The following is a 19,181-nucleotide window of genomic DNA, read 5'->3' as shown; positions in this document are numbered from 1 at the left end:
CATCACATATTGTTCCTTCTGTGTTTAGAAGAAAGCAGCTGCACAGCTTTAAATTCATCCTGCTGACATTTTAACTTTTAATTAGTAAATCCTGAACATTTCATCCTTCTTTGCCAGAAAAATTTGATTTTAGAAATATATATGAAAAAATATTTTAATTGTTGCTGTTTAAAATGCTGCTAAACCTGTTTCTGTCCAAAGAGCCATTTTTCCCTCAGCCAGCTAAATAAAACTGCTTTAGAGACGCAATATGAGACCTTTTCAAAAAGGCTAATGAGCCACTATAGGATATTTATTGTTTTTGAAGAACCACATTTCCATTTTTTGGTTTTAAAACGAAGAAAAAAATAAAACTTTGATAAAAAGCAGATAGACAGACTTTCTTCTAAGGGATGTAGATATTTGTGGGAAATGATGTAAAGTAAAAGAACAAAAAAGTCCTTGGTTTCCAATGTAATGACAAGAAAGATAGATTTAAAAACAATATTTTAGCCACATATTTAGTGCCATTGTGGAAGTTCCAGAGAGCAACTTACAGCTCTAGAGTCGCAGGCTGGAGACCCCTGATGTTGTTTGTAAACCAAAATATACAGCATTTTCTATATACAGCTGTAGGCCTTCATTTAAAGGAAAGAGACAATTTCCACGTAACAATGCGATTAATCATTTAATCGTTTCCCAGCACTAATTATATATATATTTGTGTGTGTATATTAGGACTGCACAATTAATCGGATTTTGATCGTGATCACGATTTTGGTGGCCACAATTAGATGAACCTGATCGTCAACGATATTTACATTCAAAATGCGAGCTCTTCTGCATGCATCTCTGATCACATACATTCTCAACCTGTAGTCTGTCAACCACCAGGGGGCAAACGCAAGGCCAAAGCTGCATTAAGCTGCCTGAATAACAAGGGCTTAGTGGCGCACCCCTTTTACAGTTGGCAGCTAGCTGTACTCAGTGTTGCCAACTTAGGGACTTTGTCGCTATATTTAGCGAGTTTTCACTCACCTTTAGCGATTTTTTTTCAAAAAACGACTAGCAACAAATCTAGCAACTTTTTCTAGTGATGTTGGAGACTGACGTGAAAAATCGTGAAGTTTACTCTTCAATTAGGACTGGGTGCTGCGCCGACCCCACCCCCGTCCAAAGCAATTAGAAGAGGCTTGTTCATCATGCTGCAGAGCTGCATTCAGAGCAGGAGATGATCGCCTCTGTTTCATGACCAGGCTGAAAATGAAACGTACTGAATGAATGAAACTGCTGCTGGATGATCCTGCGCTGGCTTACTGTCAGATATTAATGTTTATTGATGAAGAGTGTGGACATAAACATTTAAAAAGTTAAGTGTTGTGACATGTTGCAGACTCCTAATTAAAAAAAATTACTCTTAATAAATTTAAACTTAAAAAAACAAAGAAAATATTGACTGAAGAATTAAATTTTATTATTTTTTTATGTTCTAAACATTTTTAGGTTGTCTTTTCTTCAAATTGCCTTTCTCACAACATCCCTCTCCACAGTAGCATCCATTACAACTGTATGTACTAGTGATGGGATGATCCGGCTCTTTTGGCTCCCGAACGGCTCTTGATTTAGCATCTTTTGTAGCCCCATAATTTACATTAACTTCTCAAAAATGAATGGTAGATGGATTTGTTGCATTATTTATCATCTATTTTAATTTAAAGTTTAATTTTTCACAAAAAACTGTTGCCACATAGTTTGTTTTATAATTGGTGCAATAAAAGTACATGTTTTTCCAAACATGGGGAAAAAATTATGATTAATAATCATGATTACAATACTGATCAAAATAATCTTATTATTTGAGAACCACTGGTCTACAAGCTCTTACTTACTGTCTTATTCAGTTTATTCAAAGGAAACTCTTTGTGTTGCAGATTTTGACTTTGATGAGTATGACAAACCAGGTGCTGAGCGGTCACGTAGAAGGAGAGGTGAAGATGATACTCTCGAGAGGTAAGACATCATATCATCATATCTTTAGAGAAATAGTGCTGATCTGTGTACAGTATTGGAGTTTTAACCTTTACCTCTTTATAGAGACTAAATATACATAGTTTTTACTGGGTGATCACTCTGTTAAAACCAAGGATACATGTGAAAACTAAACTTTTAAAACAGTTAAAAAAAGCAGTTACTTTTCTGCAGAATAACATTTTGGTTTATTTAGCAGAAGAAATTAGATATATTTAAACTTTACTCCTTAGTTTATCTGAAAAATGTAAATCACTTATAAATATTTGTACTGGACAGTGACAAGCTCTTGTAATTTTATTGATATAATATGTGTCACATATTAGATATAAATAAGTCGCAGACCTCCATGTGGTCTGCTGTTGCGTATTAACATGACTTTTCTGAATGTTCTTGTTTGTCTTTTCTTCAAGTGATTTGGAAGATGAGTTGTTGGAGGAGGACTGGCTCTCTAGTAAAAAGGTGAGATGAAGCTATTACAGTTTGAATTTCGCTTGTTGGTTGTGTTTTTTCTGCTCTCAAGGAGGAAAATTATGGAAGACTGAACCTGCCAAAATAAACACATATTAAATATAAAACTGGCTCAAGAAATTGATATGGCAATAAAATATACAGAAATATTTTTAAAATCGTTTTCCATCAATAAACATATAAAATGTGACTAATTTATATTTAGTCATTTTCAGCTGTATTAATACTCTTATTTATTTACTTTTCCATGTAATTTTTTGCCTGTATTTATTTCTGTATTATTTTCCTTTTACATTTTATTATCCCCAAATGATTTATTTCTATATTTTATTTTCATCAGACATATTTTTTCATTTAGAGACGTTTTGCTTTTTGTTTTGTTTTTTTTCTTCGTTTCAGTCATTTTTACGTCTTTGTTAGCTCATTTAGCTCTTCAGCTCCTGTAGAGGACATGACGTTTTCAGTGCATCACCGGAGAAGGAGAAATACTCCGGACGCCCTTTGCAGGAGCGCAACTTCATTTCGCTGGGAGAGTTCTTTATATAAATAAATACAGTAGTCCCTCTCTATAATGCGGTTCACCTTTTGTGGCCTCGCAGTTTTGCAGATTTCTTTTAGTGAAATTTTTTTTGTGAATTTTTTATCATTTTGAAGTAGACACAGCTTCAGTAAATAAAGAATTGATTAGCATATGTGATTTCTTTGAGCTTGTATTTCAAAAAGTAATTCAAATACTTACTAGCTTACAACATTCACCAATCAGCTAACATATAACAAAAATAAATATTTCTTTTTAATTCATTTTTATCAATTACTTAAAGGGGGAAAGTAGAAAAATAAGCAATAATAAGAATGCAGGGCAGGTTTATTCTGGGATTGATGCCGCTCCAGTAGAGGACCCATGCATTCAGTGCAGCAATGTCCAAAACATTTTAAAACACCTATACAGGCCACCTTCTAGTTGCAGCTTGAAATTAATACTGCCTCGGCATCTTTTCAAGGATGTGTTCTCCTAACTTGGTCCCATAGTAGTAAGAAATACTGAGGATCATTTTTCCCCCATCTGAGTCCTCCTTATTCGTTTGTAAGAGCACAGCCGAAGCTTATTCTGCATTCATTCCTTTCATTTTTTTATTATGTTTTGTTATGCAGCGTTGGTTTGTCGGTCTATCTATTAGCAGCATTTTAGGGGTGATGCAGATCACCATCTGGATCAAGTTTTTCTTTTAAAGGATCCTTTGCTTTTGAGAGAAAGGAATCATGTTGCCATCAAAGCTTCTAACTCAACAGATAATGGCCAGAATAATTGGCAAATAAAAACAAATAAATACAAAATGACATTATGGTAGAGGTTTTACTCTGACATTATTTGATCCAGATTTTTAGCATAGAAATATAGGTGGTACTGGGTGGGCTGTTGGGTCTTTTGGGATTTTTCTCAGTGGCCCTAAAGCTTGGCGGAGGTCTTCATTCTCATTGCTTCTCGTGTTTGTATAATTTATTTCCATATCAATTTGTTTATTGAGCCATTTTTATATTTCTGTATTTATTTTTTATTTTGTCAATTTTGGTCCTTCTTAGAAAGTAACATCCAAAACATTAGGTGATTGTAATGGCAGGACATTTAAAATATAGTCGTGAGAAGTGCACTTGTAGCAGGTGGCGCCTCCACGGGGGAATTGTTGATGTGAACCAGGAGGAAGTACAGTGGACAAAAAAGTGCTATCTTGACCTGCCCAGATTGCCTTCACCACATGGGAATAAAGCATCCTTTGGGGTTGGAGGTGGCCCCCTGCCCCCACACCTTTAACACACACAACTGAGGACGAATAAAGCACATTGATACTATAACGTTTCTCTGTTTTTGTTTCAGAATCCTTTAGAAGTGTCAGATGAAGAGTTAAATGATGACCTACTTCAAAGTGATGATGAAGATATAAATACAAGGTAATTTACGTCAGTATTATGTTTCCAGGTTTCACTTTTTAAGTTTGTTTCTTTCATAATTCTGACTTGTTTTTCTCTGTAAGATTGAATGTTTTTTTTTTTTTTGCTGTTGTTGTCGTCAGTGGTCAGGATGTTTGCTTCGATGCTTCATACGGCATGGACCCATCCTATGACCAGCAGGACAACTCACAGGAAGCAGACTACACAGATGATGTCGTGAACCTGGGTGCAGAGGGCTGTGAAGGAGGGGATGAAGAAGAGGAAGAGTACCAGCAAGAGGGGGAAGAGGAGTATGCAGAAAAATACATTCAGGAAGACACTACAGAGATGGCTGAAGACCAAATCAATTACACTGAAGAGCTTGCTGAGGATGATGATGGCTACCAAGATGAAGTGCTAGACCTCCAAATCAGTGAGCCTATAGATGGTGAATTTCAAGTGAGTTCTCACATTTTCTCACTCTTGTTAAAACCCCTGCACAAACATGCACACACACATTCTCCCACTCTTTTCTATCCAACTCTATTGTGTCCAAGAGATAATGTCAGTTTCTTGTCTCTCTAAGGGGGCAGTCAGGATTGAAAATCTATTCAGGAGAAGGAGATGTTTGTTGGCGTTTTTGGACAGGGGGACGATTAGATTCATTATCACCTCTTGCCAGCAAATTTCTCCATCTTGCTGACAAAGTTTTGTTGACAGCTTGTTTGGCGTGAGGTAATGCTCTGCTGTCGTCTCCAAATCCATGTGCCATTGTGACCTTGGGTCCTGTATCTTTGTGTGGGGGGGGGACTGCTTTGTGTTGGGGAGATGTGCTGCCAATCGGCAGAGGTTAATGTGGGGGGCTTTTTTCTCTAGTTTTAGACTGGATCTGATAAAGTCTCATGCAGGTGAAAAGATTATTGACCTTCCTGAGGACACTCCATACAGTTTTCTAATGATTGATGTGAGTTTCTCTTTTATTCGTTTCCCTTTCCTCTTAGCCTGTGCTAAGAGGATCAAAGATAAGAGCAGATCCATGTGCAAACGCCTGTTATGGTCCATTTACCATGGCGTGATTGTGTTTGGCACCTGACAGAGATATATTAGCCTACCTCCTTTCTCCAAACACAGATAAGATTTTGACCTTCTTAGCCCAAGTGACTGTCTATTTTGGATTTTTGGAGATGTCTTGAGCTGTGGATGTGTATTTGAATTATGTGCATTGGCTGTTTACAAGGTCACTAAACTACTTGGCCTTGACATTTTGCTCACTGGTATTCATCAAGCATTATGTGGAACAGTTTAAAGGATTAAGCTGTTGTGTTCCCTTGGGGCCGTCTGTCCATTTGTCTGGTTTGCTAAGAGTATTTTTCCCCCCCTTCATTTATATGTGCTGCTGTTGGCAGGTTAAAAAAGTACAACAAAAAACACTATTGTGTGATACTAGGGGTGTGCAATAGCATATCATTCACTATAATAATTGTAGATTTTTTGACACTGGTAGACAATCCTTATTTAGCCATTAGTATTTGTTATTTGGAAATCTGGAATTGCTACCTACTCATTTATCAGATATCTGGAACAGTGTTGACTTTTCTGCAGTAGCAGAATAATTTATGTGTAATGTAAAATATTTTATGAATTGACTGCATCAAAAGAAAATCATGTTATAGAACCAAAAAAAAAGTAATCTCCCAGATTCTCTGCATCTTTCCCACATTTTTTGACACACAGTCATGAACTTACAGTGTGACCAATAACAGTGATTTGTGAGGAGTCAGTCAATGATATTTTCACCATCACTGAAGCGGGGCGGACTGTTTTTATCTGTGTCTGCATTTCTGTATATCATGTCAAACATTTACATCTCATTGAATTTCAAATGCTGTCAGGAATAGTAATGAAGCCTTGCTCCCACTGTTATGGTAATTTACGTTGGGAAGGGGTGGGGCTCCCTGGTGCCTCCCAAAAACCTCACCATAAGATTTTGGTGTGTGTGCGCTGTATGGTTTTTGCCTGTTCTCATATAGTTCAATATTTATGTCTAAAATGCAAAGTATATATTACTTCAGCCCACTTATTTTCAATTTAATCAGATGTTTTTCATGCTTATTTGCTTGTGTGTGGAGCAACATTAGAAGCATGAAAGGGTGTTTTTATTTTTCAACAGAATCACATGGTGATTTCTCTAGGAATGACTTAAATAAAGTAGTGCATTGTTAATGATAATTAGAGCACTATTGTAATTTAATATATACTTGCTTTGTAAATCAACTTTAAAGGATGAAGATTACCAAACCTCTTATGCTTCTGAGTCTTTTGATGAACATGGAGCCATGGAGGAACAGCATACCCAGGTTGCAGATGGAGGAGAGCAACAAGATGAAGAGGACACCACTGAGGAACCTCACATCTGCGACACAGAGGAGGTAAACTATAAAAAATTTTGTTTTGTTTGATGGCATTTATTTCTGAATACTCTTTTAAAAAAAAAAAATTCCATAAAAGAAATTAAAATTACCACTTGTCTTTGCCTGGAATTTAACCACGCTTTAGTAAATACAGATGTATTCAATAAAAATCAATACAAATTATTATGTAATGCAGTAAAGAGAAAACAGAATAAATTTTACTCATGTCTCTCACGTTTGAGAATTTGTATATAGTAAAAACTGTGGTGGAAGTACTTGGGCTATAGACTTCTGATTTTAACATTAGAATATGTCCCCAGGGTGAAAATGAAACTCTGCCTGAAGATGAAACAAAGGAGGAATCGAATGAAGAAGAGGAGGACGATGAAGAGTCTGGCCGAATGCGCTTCAAGTCTGAGAGGAAGGATGGCGCTATTTTGCGATTGGCAGAAGCAAGCAGCAAAAGGAGGAACATTCCTGAAACCCTTGGTACAAATTATTCCTGCATGAGCAAAATTTATACATGATTCACTGACAGCGAGAGTAAATCTCAATATTTATCACTGGTTTACATGACTTTTACATTGAATTAGCAGTTATTTTACTCAGTCAGTTTTTCCAGGCGACTAAAGCTCTCTTGTCCTGTTCCACATCCTCAGAGCTGTCAGAAAAAGCCAAGAAAGACTTGATGGAGTTTGAGGAACAAGAGCGACAGAAGAGGCAAAACCGTTACAGTGGCCGAGGTAGAGGAGGAGGGCGAGGAAGCAGAGGAAGAGGAGGTTTCCCTTCATTTGGAATGGCAGATTTTAGAGGAGGAAAAAGAGGAAGAATGCATGACCACATGCTCCCCCTATTGGGAAACATGAACATTCAGGTAAACTTCAGTACAGTAATCTGCTCTATTTACTATAAAAGGGATAAATAACATGTTTGACTCCACAAGCCATCAGTACTGAAGCACCTCACTTAAAAAGTAGAAAAATGAACATAAAGGCTTTTCACATATTTTTTATTTTATCACTGGGTGAGTCTTTAAGATTTTATCAAGGCTACAAATGTGAAATTTCACAACAAATGTAGACTACATAAATATTACAGTACTAGCTTTTTTTACTGTTTGCAAGAGATTATATGTACTCAAAACTTCTTGAGCACACTTTGAGCTGCTTGATAAGTTGTTGCAGATAAATTGTTAAGACATAAAGCAGACTTTTACATTTATAACATTCCTTTCATTTTGCAACACACAACCTATGTAGGCTTTCTTTAAACTTGTAGCCCAAGGCCACAGGTAAGGAAACAGTGTTTTTCCAGCTGTTCACAGCTGGAGAATACCCAGAGAGTTAAAGTATTTCTTCTCAAGGCCACATGGCATTTAACTCCAGCACTGGATTATTTTTGGTTTTTATTAATTAATGATAATAGGCTTTAAAATTCAAAACACAAACACTAGCTGTGAAAATTTAATGGCACATAGATGACATGCAAACAACACAAACATTCTCTTGACTGCAGTTAATGAGGGCGGACTTTTTGCGACATACTGTAGCTGTCAAGTTTACTACTTGACTAATTTGGTCAGTGGCTTGTTTGTTTGTTTGACCAATTATCCTGGACCAGTATGAAACACCACTTTAGTAAACAGGGTTCCAGACTAAGGTTTTATGTTGGCTGCACGGGTGCCAGTTTATTCCATTTTGTGCAGTGCCACAAAATTTAGTTGACCCTAAATTTCAAAGCGCCTTTAGAGCCACCACATTACATTTTAGGGTTCCCAAAGTAATTTTTCGTGCCTGCCATTACCCCACTGAATTGTGAAAATGCTGTGTGATTGCTAAGGTTGAGTTTTATGTTCATTTTTGTGTTTTTTAAATCCCAAGAAACTGATTTGTGTGATTTAAATTTAGTAGTAGGCATCTCTTCTTTGGCTGTATGTAAGTTATGTTGATCTTTACAGCATCTTTGACCCCTGACTGCTTCAGCTTCTCACTGCCTGGCACTGAAATCATGTTGGGAGGGAGGGCACACTGGTCAGACTATTGTCTCAACAGAGAATTTTCCTTTTTCCTTTTTTCCCTTTAAGACCACTTTTTGATGGTTTGATAAGTAAAGCTCTGTTATCAGTCTTGCTTTCTTTGGAACAGATGCAAAGCAAAACAAAACATTGGCTTTTGTATTGTACCTAAGCCACAGAAGCTGGGCTTCAGCGTTGGTGTCCTCGGCTGTGACTTGTGGTTCAGGATATATGTAAAAGGGTTTCACAGGATTTTACACTTTTCTGTTTTTAGGTTTCCAACATTCCGGATGAGATAAAGTGGAAGTATTCTGTAAAAGGCGGTATGCAGAGATGGATTCGTGCTTGATTTTACATCATACTGGACCTTGTAGAAATAAATGTCTACATGATCAAAAAGTGCACTAAAACACACTTAACTCGAAGGGGTTTCTGCAGAGGAACGTTTAGCAGAGTTAATGAAGGGAATCCTGCTTTCTCAGCGTACCTGTCAACCACATGCACGCTGCTGTATTGCGTGAACATGTGCACTTGGAAAGAAGGCAATAAAATTTATACTGTAATGTCAATCTACACAATTTACTATGAGGCTAAAAAAAAAAAAAAAAAAAACTAGAAGTCTCAGCCAGTGCAGATCAGACCTGCCGCACAGCTTTGTCTCATGTGCTGCTGGTGTCCAAGTCTTTTTTCCCTCTGCTTTGTCCTTCAGCCACTTTTAGACTCCTTAGAATAAAACAAAATTTCTCCTCTGCTCTCAGTGAAATTTTGGTTCAACAAAATTTTGTGGCACTGCACCAAATGGGATAAACTGGCATCCGTGCAGCAGACATAAAAAGCTACTCTAGAACCCTGTTTACTAAAGTGGTGTTTCATATTGTTCATGGCCTGATGCGCACACATGAAGCACATCGCAATACATAACATACATAACAGTGTGTCCGACAACAGCCTACTAAAGTCTCCATGAATCACATATACACACCTGTGGCTACAGGTGAGCAAACAGCTAATTTACAGAGCAGCTAACAGCTTCCAGACAGAAACAGCATGAATATTTTCAACGGGAGGAAAACTTGTAGTAGGCCAGTGATGAACTCTCTGACATCCACAGAAAGCTGGAAGTTATTCCATTAATGTGACGACTGGATTGAACTAAAAGAATCTGCATCAGGCAGAGCTCCAGAGAGTACTCTAATCCACTAACGTAAGAAACATGGAGCAGAGTAGTGATTAGGCTGCGTACTCCTCTGCACAAGGATAAAGGTCTGTCCTATTATCTGTTACTGTTATTGTATTACCAATACAGACATTAGAGCTTGTGACATTGTCATGTTTGAAGGGCTGGGTTTAAAAAATCGATTTATTGATTTTAATTGATTTAAAGGAAAAACAAGTACAATATCAATTTATAAAACTTGAAGATCGATATTTTTTTTAATGTCATTTCCAGTAACACGACCCTACTTTCACATTCACTTACCAAGGCTCGGCGAGATCTTAGCATATATACACACACAACTGGTTTCCTGTGTTGTCTCTGTCTAAAATCAGCTTCTCTTGCCGAGATGATGTCACATTCAGATGTTTTCATTCAGATGTTTTCATTCACCAGTGTGGATTACATTAATCTATAAAGTCTTTATTCTATTCTATTCTACAGTCATTTAGCAGGCGCTTTTATCCTAAGTGACTTACATTTGAGAGTAAGAACAACAAGCAAGAATTCAAACAAGATGGGACATCATAATTGCAGCAAATTACTGCTCACATTAGCAGCAAACGTTAAGACCACGGGCATTCATGTTAGCAACTAATGCTAATGGGTTCTGCTACAACAGGAAGTGATGAGTGTTCCTGAGTGGAACCAGGTTTCAGTTCCAGTCTCTATCGCTGTGACTTTAAAAATCTAAACAAGGTCACTTTCATTTCTACAAGTTCAGAAGAAAACACATAACTTTAGACAAGACTTAAGGGAAATTATTTTTGCATAACTTCACTCTTGAAGATAGATTTAATTGGCGCGTCTTCACATAACTTTAAGCAGTGATGTTAGAATCTTCAAGAAGAAATGTGTTTTGACAAGTGGGTTTTCCTCTTTATCTCTCTCTTTTCCCAATTAGCAGCCATCTTCTCGAATGCCTTCGCCTTATCATCAACAACTGCAGTCCCATCCACACCACCCTTCACGTCCAAGAGGGCCTCCTCCCTTCCAGGAGCATGGGCGTCCCATCCCTCAGCAGCCTCTTCAACCCCTCATTCCCCATCACATGGCTCATCGCTCCCCACCACTGCGACCCCAGATGGAGCCCCCACGAATGATGAGCTCACCACCACCAAACTTTCCTCAGCACCACCAGCAGCAGCCCATGCAACCCAAAAACATCCACATCAACCCCCACTTCAGGGGCCCTGCACAGTCCTCTGTACAAGGTAGGCTAGTCCAGTCAGATTTAGTTTTTAGCTAATTTAGAAATGATTTCCACTTTTTTCTAGATTGACTGTAGTTAAGGAATGTGTCCTTTAGCAAGGAGAGATATAACAAGCTCTCCACTTACTGCATCCATTGGTTGCTTTAGCGGATGACACAGGTTATGTTGCACTTCATGAACTGTGCAAACATAAATGTGAGGGATGGGTATGAGAGGTAAAAATGTGTTTATACCTAGACAATGTTTTCAGAGTTGTTACTGATGACTGAGTGTTTAATTACATTTGACAATTCAGCAGATTTGCCTGTTATCACTTGGGCACAAGCTGCATTTTTTAAATAAAAAGATTGATCTTCTACTCAAATGCCACAAATGTGCATGCATGAAAACAAATAAATGCATTTATCTTTTTTCCTTCATAAAAAAGCCCATATTTACTGTCACTGAACAACACTTTTGCAGCAGTACTTACAAAGATGCCATTTTTATTTGATGCTTTTCTGAGTAGTTGTCATCCTTAAACTGTCAGAATTAGTATGTCAGTTTGTTGTTTGCATGAGTGACGGGCAAAAGGTTCTCTTTGCTACTAAAAGGTTTTCCTCCAGTTTCAATTTTCATTCTGCAAGATGGGTTATCTGTCCAGGCTGCGATTGAAATTTTGTTAACAAAGCTTGTTATTTTGTCTAGTTAGGGTTGTGCTCCCTGGAGAAATATGTGTTCTGGAAGATCAGAGATTGCCTGTGGTTAGGTGTGTTGGTGTGCATTCGTGCATGCATTTGTGCATCTGTGGTATTTATTTACACATATTTATTTAAGTGAAACACTCCAGTTGAATTTTAAGCATTACAGCTGCTGACATAGTCTGTGTTTGCCTTATTATTATTATTCAGAAAGGTAGCAACATGAAAATCAAATTTATTGAATTACGTTGTGTCAAATGTTGTGAAGAAGCAGATGTCTTATTTATTTTTTAACAAATTATTCCCATGTATTTATTATTTCCTTATGCTCCCTGATCTGTAGCTAGCAGTATAAAAATGTGAAGAGTAACTCTGAAGTAAAATTTAACATGTATGCCTGAGAGCCTTCAGCTTGGAGATATCTCTTCCTCTCTACAATCACACTCTTTCTATGCCTGCTGCCTCTCATTTGGATTTTTCTCCCCTCCCCCCCTTCTTCTTTTGCTCTCTGTTTCTGCCCCTCTCTCTCTCTCTTTCTCTCATTGCAGTGCCCTTGATGCCTCCTGCTCAGAGCCAGCCCAGACCTGCTGTGGGTCCTCAGAGGTTCCCTGTGAGTAGCAGCTGCTCCTCTACCTCCTTTTTGCCTCATATTCTCTCAGTCTGTAAACGGTCAGCATCCTTTTTTGTGAGGCAGTATCATTACTTCAATTAGACTGTCTGCACTGGCCCAATAATGTTAAAGCAAATCTGTAAACACTGATAGGAGTCTGGATGCACAACTGGAAATGCATGATAGCAGCTTTAGGCAGTAGCCTTTTTTAAGGCTTAGGCCAAAGTGATGGGACTTATTTAGCAGCTCTTCATGGATGGTCTAGGGCTCAGACTAGCCTGCTTGGCGAATAATGGAATTGTGAATACAGGATATACTGCCTTTTAAAAATCACTCCCCACAACTTTGGGTCCCAAAGGCACAGAGACCTTTTCCGAATGCTATCTAATAAGTGAAACATGCTGGTAGTTTGACAGAGTTAGGGTGTGTTCCTTGCTTTTTATTTTTATTCTTTCTTTTTTTTTCTACTTGATATTCTTAAGTGTAAATTTCATTTCAGACAAAGGGATCTTCAATAAATGATTTCCTGTAAGAAAAGGTCTCTTATATCACTTACAAAGAACCCATCCAAGAGATGACAGAAACCTTTAAATTCCTGTATTGTGGGAATAGACTCAGTAAGCTGTCAGCCAGAGTGCCTTAAGTCGCTCCATCCTTCTAGTTAATGATGCCCAGGCATCAGGTGGTCCTGTTACTGACCAACATCTTTATGGAAAGTGCATTTCATATGGATTTATGCAAATAAGCCATCAGAAAATTGCTACATCCGATTGCATTCATGTGGATGCACAAATGACCCAAGCTGTTCCTCAAGAGTCAATCTTTATTTTTATTTTTAATTTATTTTTATTTCCCTCTTTGCCAACCTTCAGTGTCAGTACCATGCTATTCTTGTTCCCTGAAGTCTGCAATCATGCTGGATAGTATAGCACGATAGCAGGAAGTAGATTTGGCTCTTATCAGACAGGAGAAGGTAGAATGAGAAGGGTATGCCGACAACTGGGCTGATGAACAGCACAGTGTTGGATTCCCCAGCTGTCAGTCGCATTTAGACTGGTGTTGCCAAGGACACAATTTGAAATGCAGGTGACATATCAGCCTTCCATTTATCAGTGGGAAGCTGATTACTCATGATTATCATACATTATCATCCCATCAAATTTAATTGTTTAAAGGCCAGGCAAATTGGGGGTCATAGCCTCAAGTATTAGCACATTAAATTTTTTCTGGTGGAGGCTGGTTTTGAAATATTAATTTTACTGCCAATTAAAGTCATTATTAAGAATATTTATGCTGTTCACAATTTTTTATAAACAACGAAATACCTGCTTCTAATGACTATTTCATTGTTTGCAACTTATATGACTGATCCATAAAATAAGCAAAAAGTGAAAAATTCTTTTTTAAAGTTAAAATTAGTTAGCATTCTGCAAAAATACAGTACATGAACTTGCTGTTGTTTATCTTTAAGGCTACTTAAATCTGTTTTGAAGACATTGCCAAACTTTGCTACAGCATAAAAATGATCCAATTAACCTGCATGATGATCTGCTGGATAGTCTTGGCTGGCAGCCACCAGTAACCAGGCCTGCAGTGTTGGTGTTGCTTGATGCCGGTGGCAATGCAATGTGTGGGGAAATGTTAATTAGGCAAGAGTGGGGTGGAGCGTGTTAAGGCTAAAAACAAACCATGGCCAGCCTGCTAATCTTATTGCTATTCTGATGTCCAATGGTTGCTTGCCAAGAGTCTCAGCCATGGTTGTATTTGCTGTTTTACTCATTGACTATCTGTCCTTCAGCACAATTGAGCAGATGAAAGGATCATAAAATGTCTCAGAGAAAAATATGACTTCTGTTTAGCACAAAAACTTTTCACATGTGTGTAGCAATGGATGCCACATGCAGAGTTATTATGAGATCTTGGTTTACATAGTATTGTTATATAACAGAGTTTGTGAGCTTTGGTCCAACAACACAATATGGGGTTGTCTTTGACAAAACGTTGAAGCTCACATGTCTTAATATCTGTGGATGAGTTTGGGCCTTTTCACATTTATCAAAATGTTTTTAGCTCAAAAGTTTTACAAGATTCACTTTGACAATCAGAATGCTTTTTTTTGTCTGTTGTAGATAAAGAAGCTCAGTAAATATTTGCATTTTATGGAACTAGGCATACAAAGTTTTCAGATTGACTGTTAGATTTATTGTTTAATTATTGTTTTTTTTTACACTGACTGTTTTTAAGCATCTTCAGTTTCAGCTATAATCTTATATGAACAAAAATAACCTTTAAGGACCTTTGCCACCTCTTGTTCTTGACTTAGCTCTTCACCTTGGTTTTTAGAGGTGTATATTTCTTCTAAGTAATGTCTTCTCAGCATAGGTCTGTCACCGCATCAATTACATATTGAACAGCCAACACAGAGTTTTATCAAGGATTAGAAGTGAGAGGATGAGCTGTGTTATTTGAGAGGTATTATACGGACACCAGAGTCCTCATTGTGCAAACCTGGCTGCCTGACCTTTTCGAACGGTACGATTGTGTCCTCATTGTGATCCCCTGTCTTTGTAAGCCCCTTTGATTAACTTTATGTTAAGCAAGTTTTTGGGACTTTGGCCTTCTAGCCTTCTAACACTTCTGTTTAAATACCTTCATGCAGCAGTGGAATAAAGATGGATTAAACCTTGATTGCATCTTAAGTAATTTACAATAGGCTTGAAGGAGCCAAGCAGCCCATTTGTGGAAGTGCCACGTGTTGAATAGCAGGTTAATTTTTCAACAAAGATGGCTGTTTAAAAGAATAAAAGAGGCAGTTATGAGAGGGATTCAAATTCCAAAGAGGGATTAAGTGGTTGTTATCTAGTTTTCTTAGGTAGATAGATTGGGAGTATCGTGCATTTGATGAATAGAAAGCTGTTGAACATACGAAGTGGTTGAAACAAAGATGAGGGCACTCATCCCCTCCTGAAATACTCTTTCCTTGTTAGAGACAGGCTTTCGAGGAGGATTTATCAACAGAGCCTCAAGTAGCATTAATGCAGGTTTGCTCATGAATTCATGCTGAAGGGTTTCTCTGATATTGGCATGCATATTGATGTTTACAACTCAAGATTCTACATATCTTTAATAACCCCATCACTTCAATTGCCAGTGCTCCTTGCTCAACGCAATGCCCCAACAAATTCCCATTTTTATTAGTTTAATTTGCTTGTGATTATTGAGTTCCCAGAATGACCTATAATTCATGAGTTTTATGTTTTCTCAGGGACCGGGAGACTTCCAGCAACACATGCCAGGTAATTTTGGTCAGCCCCAGCGGCCCCCTCATCACATGGAGCCCTTGAGGAACCAGCCACCTCAAGGCCCCCAGGACAGAGAGCCCCTGTTTATGGGAGGTGAGTCTCACACCCAACCTTGACGAGGGTTACAAAGCTCTCTTAGCTTATTTAACCCTATTCATCACCTCTAGCGCTATACCTAGAGGGTATGCTCCTAGCTTTCTGGTGCTGCTCTATTAGCAGAACTCATGTTAAATGCATGTGTGTATACATACATCTGAATGAACCTTGGAAACGACATTTAACATACATATTTATGATTTTTTTTTCATTCACATTGTTAATGCAGAATTAATAACCTGCAAGGTTATTTATCCTTTCACCTTGATAGAGTTGTCTGAGTTTCCCATGCCATAACCGTATACATGTGGTAAGGGTGTTACAGGTACCGAAATGGGCTCTCAAGTAAAAGCACTGACAAGTCTACTGCGTGTTTGGTTTTCCCTGTGTGGGCATAGAGTGTGGAGATTCAGCACGGTTTCCAGGGCAACACATGTTTGATCACCAGGGCCCCAGCCCTCTGATGAATAGCAGCAACAACCTGCACCACCAGCAGCAGCTGTCTGGCCAGGGCCACATGGGCTTTGGCCCACCAGGACCCCCCTTCAACCAGCCTGGCCAGGGCCAACTAGGAATTTTTCAGAGAGAATCCCCAAGACCCAACCTGCCTCCCCACCAAGGTCACCAGGGGATGGTGAACTTGAATCAACAAGGTGGACCCCCCAACCAACCCAGGCCTTTCATGGGCCCTCGACAGCCTTTTGGCCAGCAAGGGAACATTTTCCCCTCTCCACCAGTTCAGTTTGGGATGCAGGTACGACTCAGAGTAAGTGATTTTTATTGACTTACGTGTCTGTCTTTGTGTGTTTGTGTTTTCTAACATTTATAGCTCTGCTTGAGTTGTCTCTTGGATTAGTTTTGTGAGGATTGTTTGTTTTTTTTTTTTGTTTTTTTTTGATGGAAGTTGCCATATTCACTGCTACTGAAGTGTTGATGGGGGGAAAATTACATCTATTTCCACCATCAACATGTTTATATTTGTCAAGAGCCATAGACAAGAGCTCCCTCTAGTGATTGAATCGCAGTTGTACTACTACTATGAGGACGCATGAGGACACATCGTTCAGAAATGGCTCTGTCTCATATTTGCATAGTGTTGATTAGAAACAGTAGTGGTGTTTGAATTAAAAAAAAGAAAAAATACTTTCATTTTTTTTCTTTGATTTTTCAGGGCTTAATGCACGGTCCTCCTGCCTCTCAGCTTCCACATCACGACCCAATGTTATCCCATCCCATGCATCAGCAGCAGCAACACCATCGGCAAGAGTTACCCCATCATCAGCAGCAACAGATGAATCTCGGTGAGCCTCGCCCTATGATGCGTCATGGCCAGAATCCCTTCCATGGACATGGTGGGCCCAGGCAGATGACTCCCCGCCCCCAGAACCCCCAACAGCGCAACATGTCAAACAGGCAGCGAATGGTAAGACATTAACATATTAGTTCACCTGTTTTCTGGTCACTGATTTTTTTTTTTTGTGGTTTTTCTATTTTATTAGTTGTTTTAATTACCATATATTATTATTTTATTGTTTGTTGGAAAGTTATGCCAAATGTACAATAAAATCTGATTGTAAACTGAGATAAAATTATTCTTTCCCTCTGTAGAACGCACCTGTCTCCAAACAGCAGCAGCGGAACAGCAACCTCCGGGAGCTCCCTGTAGCACCTGGTAACACAAGCATGAACAGTGCACGCCCATCCCTAACCTCCCCCACTGCCAACATCAAGCCTGTTGCCAGGACAACACAGGGGATGCGTCCTGGGCAGAACACTCAGCTGATGTCTGGTGGGGGCAGAGGAAGAGGCCAAGTTGCTGAAAAGACTGAATCACAGCCTGGGGGAGCAGGCAGGATGGCGGCTTACAAGGAAATGCAAAGCACACCGTCAAGTGTGACACCGCAGGTCAGCGTTTGAGATAAGTTTTTGATCTCACAAAGACAAGGAGAACATTTATTTTACTTAAATATTTTCTCAAATATTCCTCTGAAATCATAATCTAAACTGGCTGTCAGTAAAAAAGCCAAATAATAATGTCACTGATAATTTCTGTATTTTCATTCATTTGAAAGTTCAGTACTTTTGCATTGTTATAATGTTAGCTCAAAACTAAGTCAAATAGTTTAAATAAGACACAATGGTTCATCGCTATACTGTTCAATAAGAGTGACAGCCATGATTTCAGCTCATATTTTGTGCCACAGGACCCTGATGAAGATGAGGAGACACGGCAGTATCGCCTAAAGATTGAGGAGCAGAAGCGTCTTAGAGAGGAGATTCTGAAAAGAAAGGAGATGCGACGGCAGATGCAGGCTGGTGTCAGAAAGAAAGAGCTTCTGGAAAGACTTAATGTTCAGACGAGCACACACAGTCAGCCTGTCCAACCACATCAGCAAACACAACACCCCGAACAACAACCACCAACGACACAGCAGCCAGAACAAAAACGGCAGCAGCAACTACAGGCACAACAGCAGAGACAGTTTCCTCAGGGAACACAATCATTAAATCATGCATTAAAGACTTCTAATCATGGTAATACCATCACTGCCAGCAGTGTCACTCAGACCCTAACCCCACGTCCTAATGTGAAGACACGCCTGCAGATGGTTAAAAACAGCACAGAGCAGCAGCAGACTCCCAGTCCTGGTTCTGAACAGCAACAGCCTGAGCAGAATCAGCAGCAGCTACGTAGAAACAGCACCCTGCAGAGTGTTAACAGACCCAACACTCAGGTACAAGATGTCCCAGTTACCAATAAGAACACACCTGTGACTCCTTCTGTGAACCAAGGCCTGACTCAGGCTCAAGGACTCAAACCCGGGGCTAAAAGAACTGTGATGCAGCGAGCCAAGAATTCTGGCATCGACTCCCAGCAGGTGCCCCAAAAAGTCAGAGTTGTCAAACTTTCAGGACCGGTGAGCACATGATTTTATTTTTATCTGACACCTTCTTTTGTGTTTGACATTTATTTGATCCTCTTCTGTTAAGTTTTACCCACAAGGGAAACTACACAAGTTTGAAGGGAAATGCCACTGATTGCCCTCACCTGTCTGTTTCGTAATCTTGATGATATCTAACCTATGGGAACGTAACGGTGATGTCTGTGTCATTTTGGCAAAATTGATCTGTAAAGCCTTTCCACTTTTAAGCTTCAGGAACTGATATTTAAGTCACAACGTCTTTACGTACCTTTTACCTTTATAACACAGAAATGCTGGCGGTACTAAAGACA

At 38.9% G+C, this 19,181-nt stretch overlaps 1 protein-coding gene across 2 annotated transcripts in view; it reads left to right on the top strand.

Moving 5' to 3' along the window:
* The window catches only part of rbm33a (RNA binding motif protein 33a), a 33,710-nt gene that overhangs the window by 5,947 nt on the left and 8,582 nt on the right, over positions 1-19,181 (top strand). The window contains exons 2-15 of one of the 2 annotated variants that reach the window (XM_041967525.1): positions 1,911-1,989; positions 2,421-2,469; positions 4,352-4,425; positions 4,548-4,863; positions 6,687-6,833; positions 7,136-7,304; positions 7,475-7,689; positions 10,953-11,259; positions 12,487-12,548; positions 15,814-15,943; positions 16,345-16,700; positions 17,118-17,369; positions 17,555-17,851; positions 18,151-18,864. In XM_041967525.1, coding sequence (XP_041823459.1) covers positions 1,911-1,989; positions 2,421-2,469; positions 4,352-4,425; positions 4,548-4,863; positions 6,687-6,833; positions 7,136-7,304; positions 7,475-7,689; positions 10,953-11,259; positions 12,487-12,548; positions 15,814-15,943; positions 16,345-16,700; positions 17,118-17,369; positions 17,555-17,851; positions 18,151-18,864 — 3,167 coding nt within the window. Of the gene's footprint in view, positions 1-1,910; positions 1,990-2,420; positions 2,470-4,351; positions 4,426-4,547; positions 4,864-6,686; positions 6,834-7,135; positions 7,305-7,474; positions 7,690-10,952; positions 11,260-12,486; positions 12,549-15,813; positions 15,944-16,344; positions 16,713-17,117; positions 17,370-17,554; positions 17,852-18,150; positions 18,865-19,181 lie in introns of both variants that reach the window. The other variant, XM_041967524.1, reaches the window with a different exon arrangement.

Source organism: Melanotaenia boesemani, chromosome 18, assembly GCF_017639745.1.
Source record: "Melanotaenia boesemani isolate fMelBoe1 chromosome 18, fMelBoe1.pri, whole genome shotgun sequence".
NCBI lineage: Eukaryota > Metazoa > Chordata > Actinopteri > Atheriniformes > Melanotaeniidae > Melanotaenia > Melanotaenia boesemani.
Note: the sequence above shows the minus strand (reverse complement) of the source record. Positions and strands in the feature narration are given on the sequence as shown.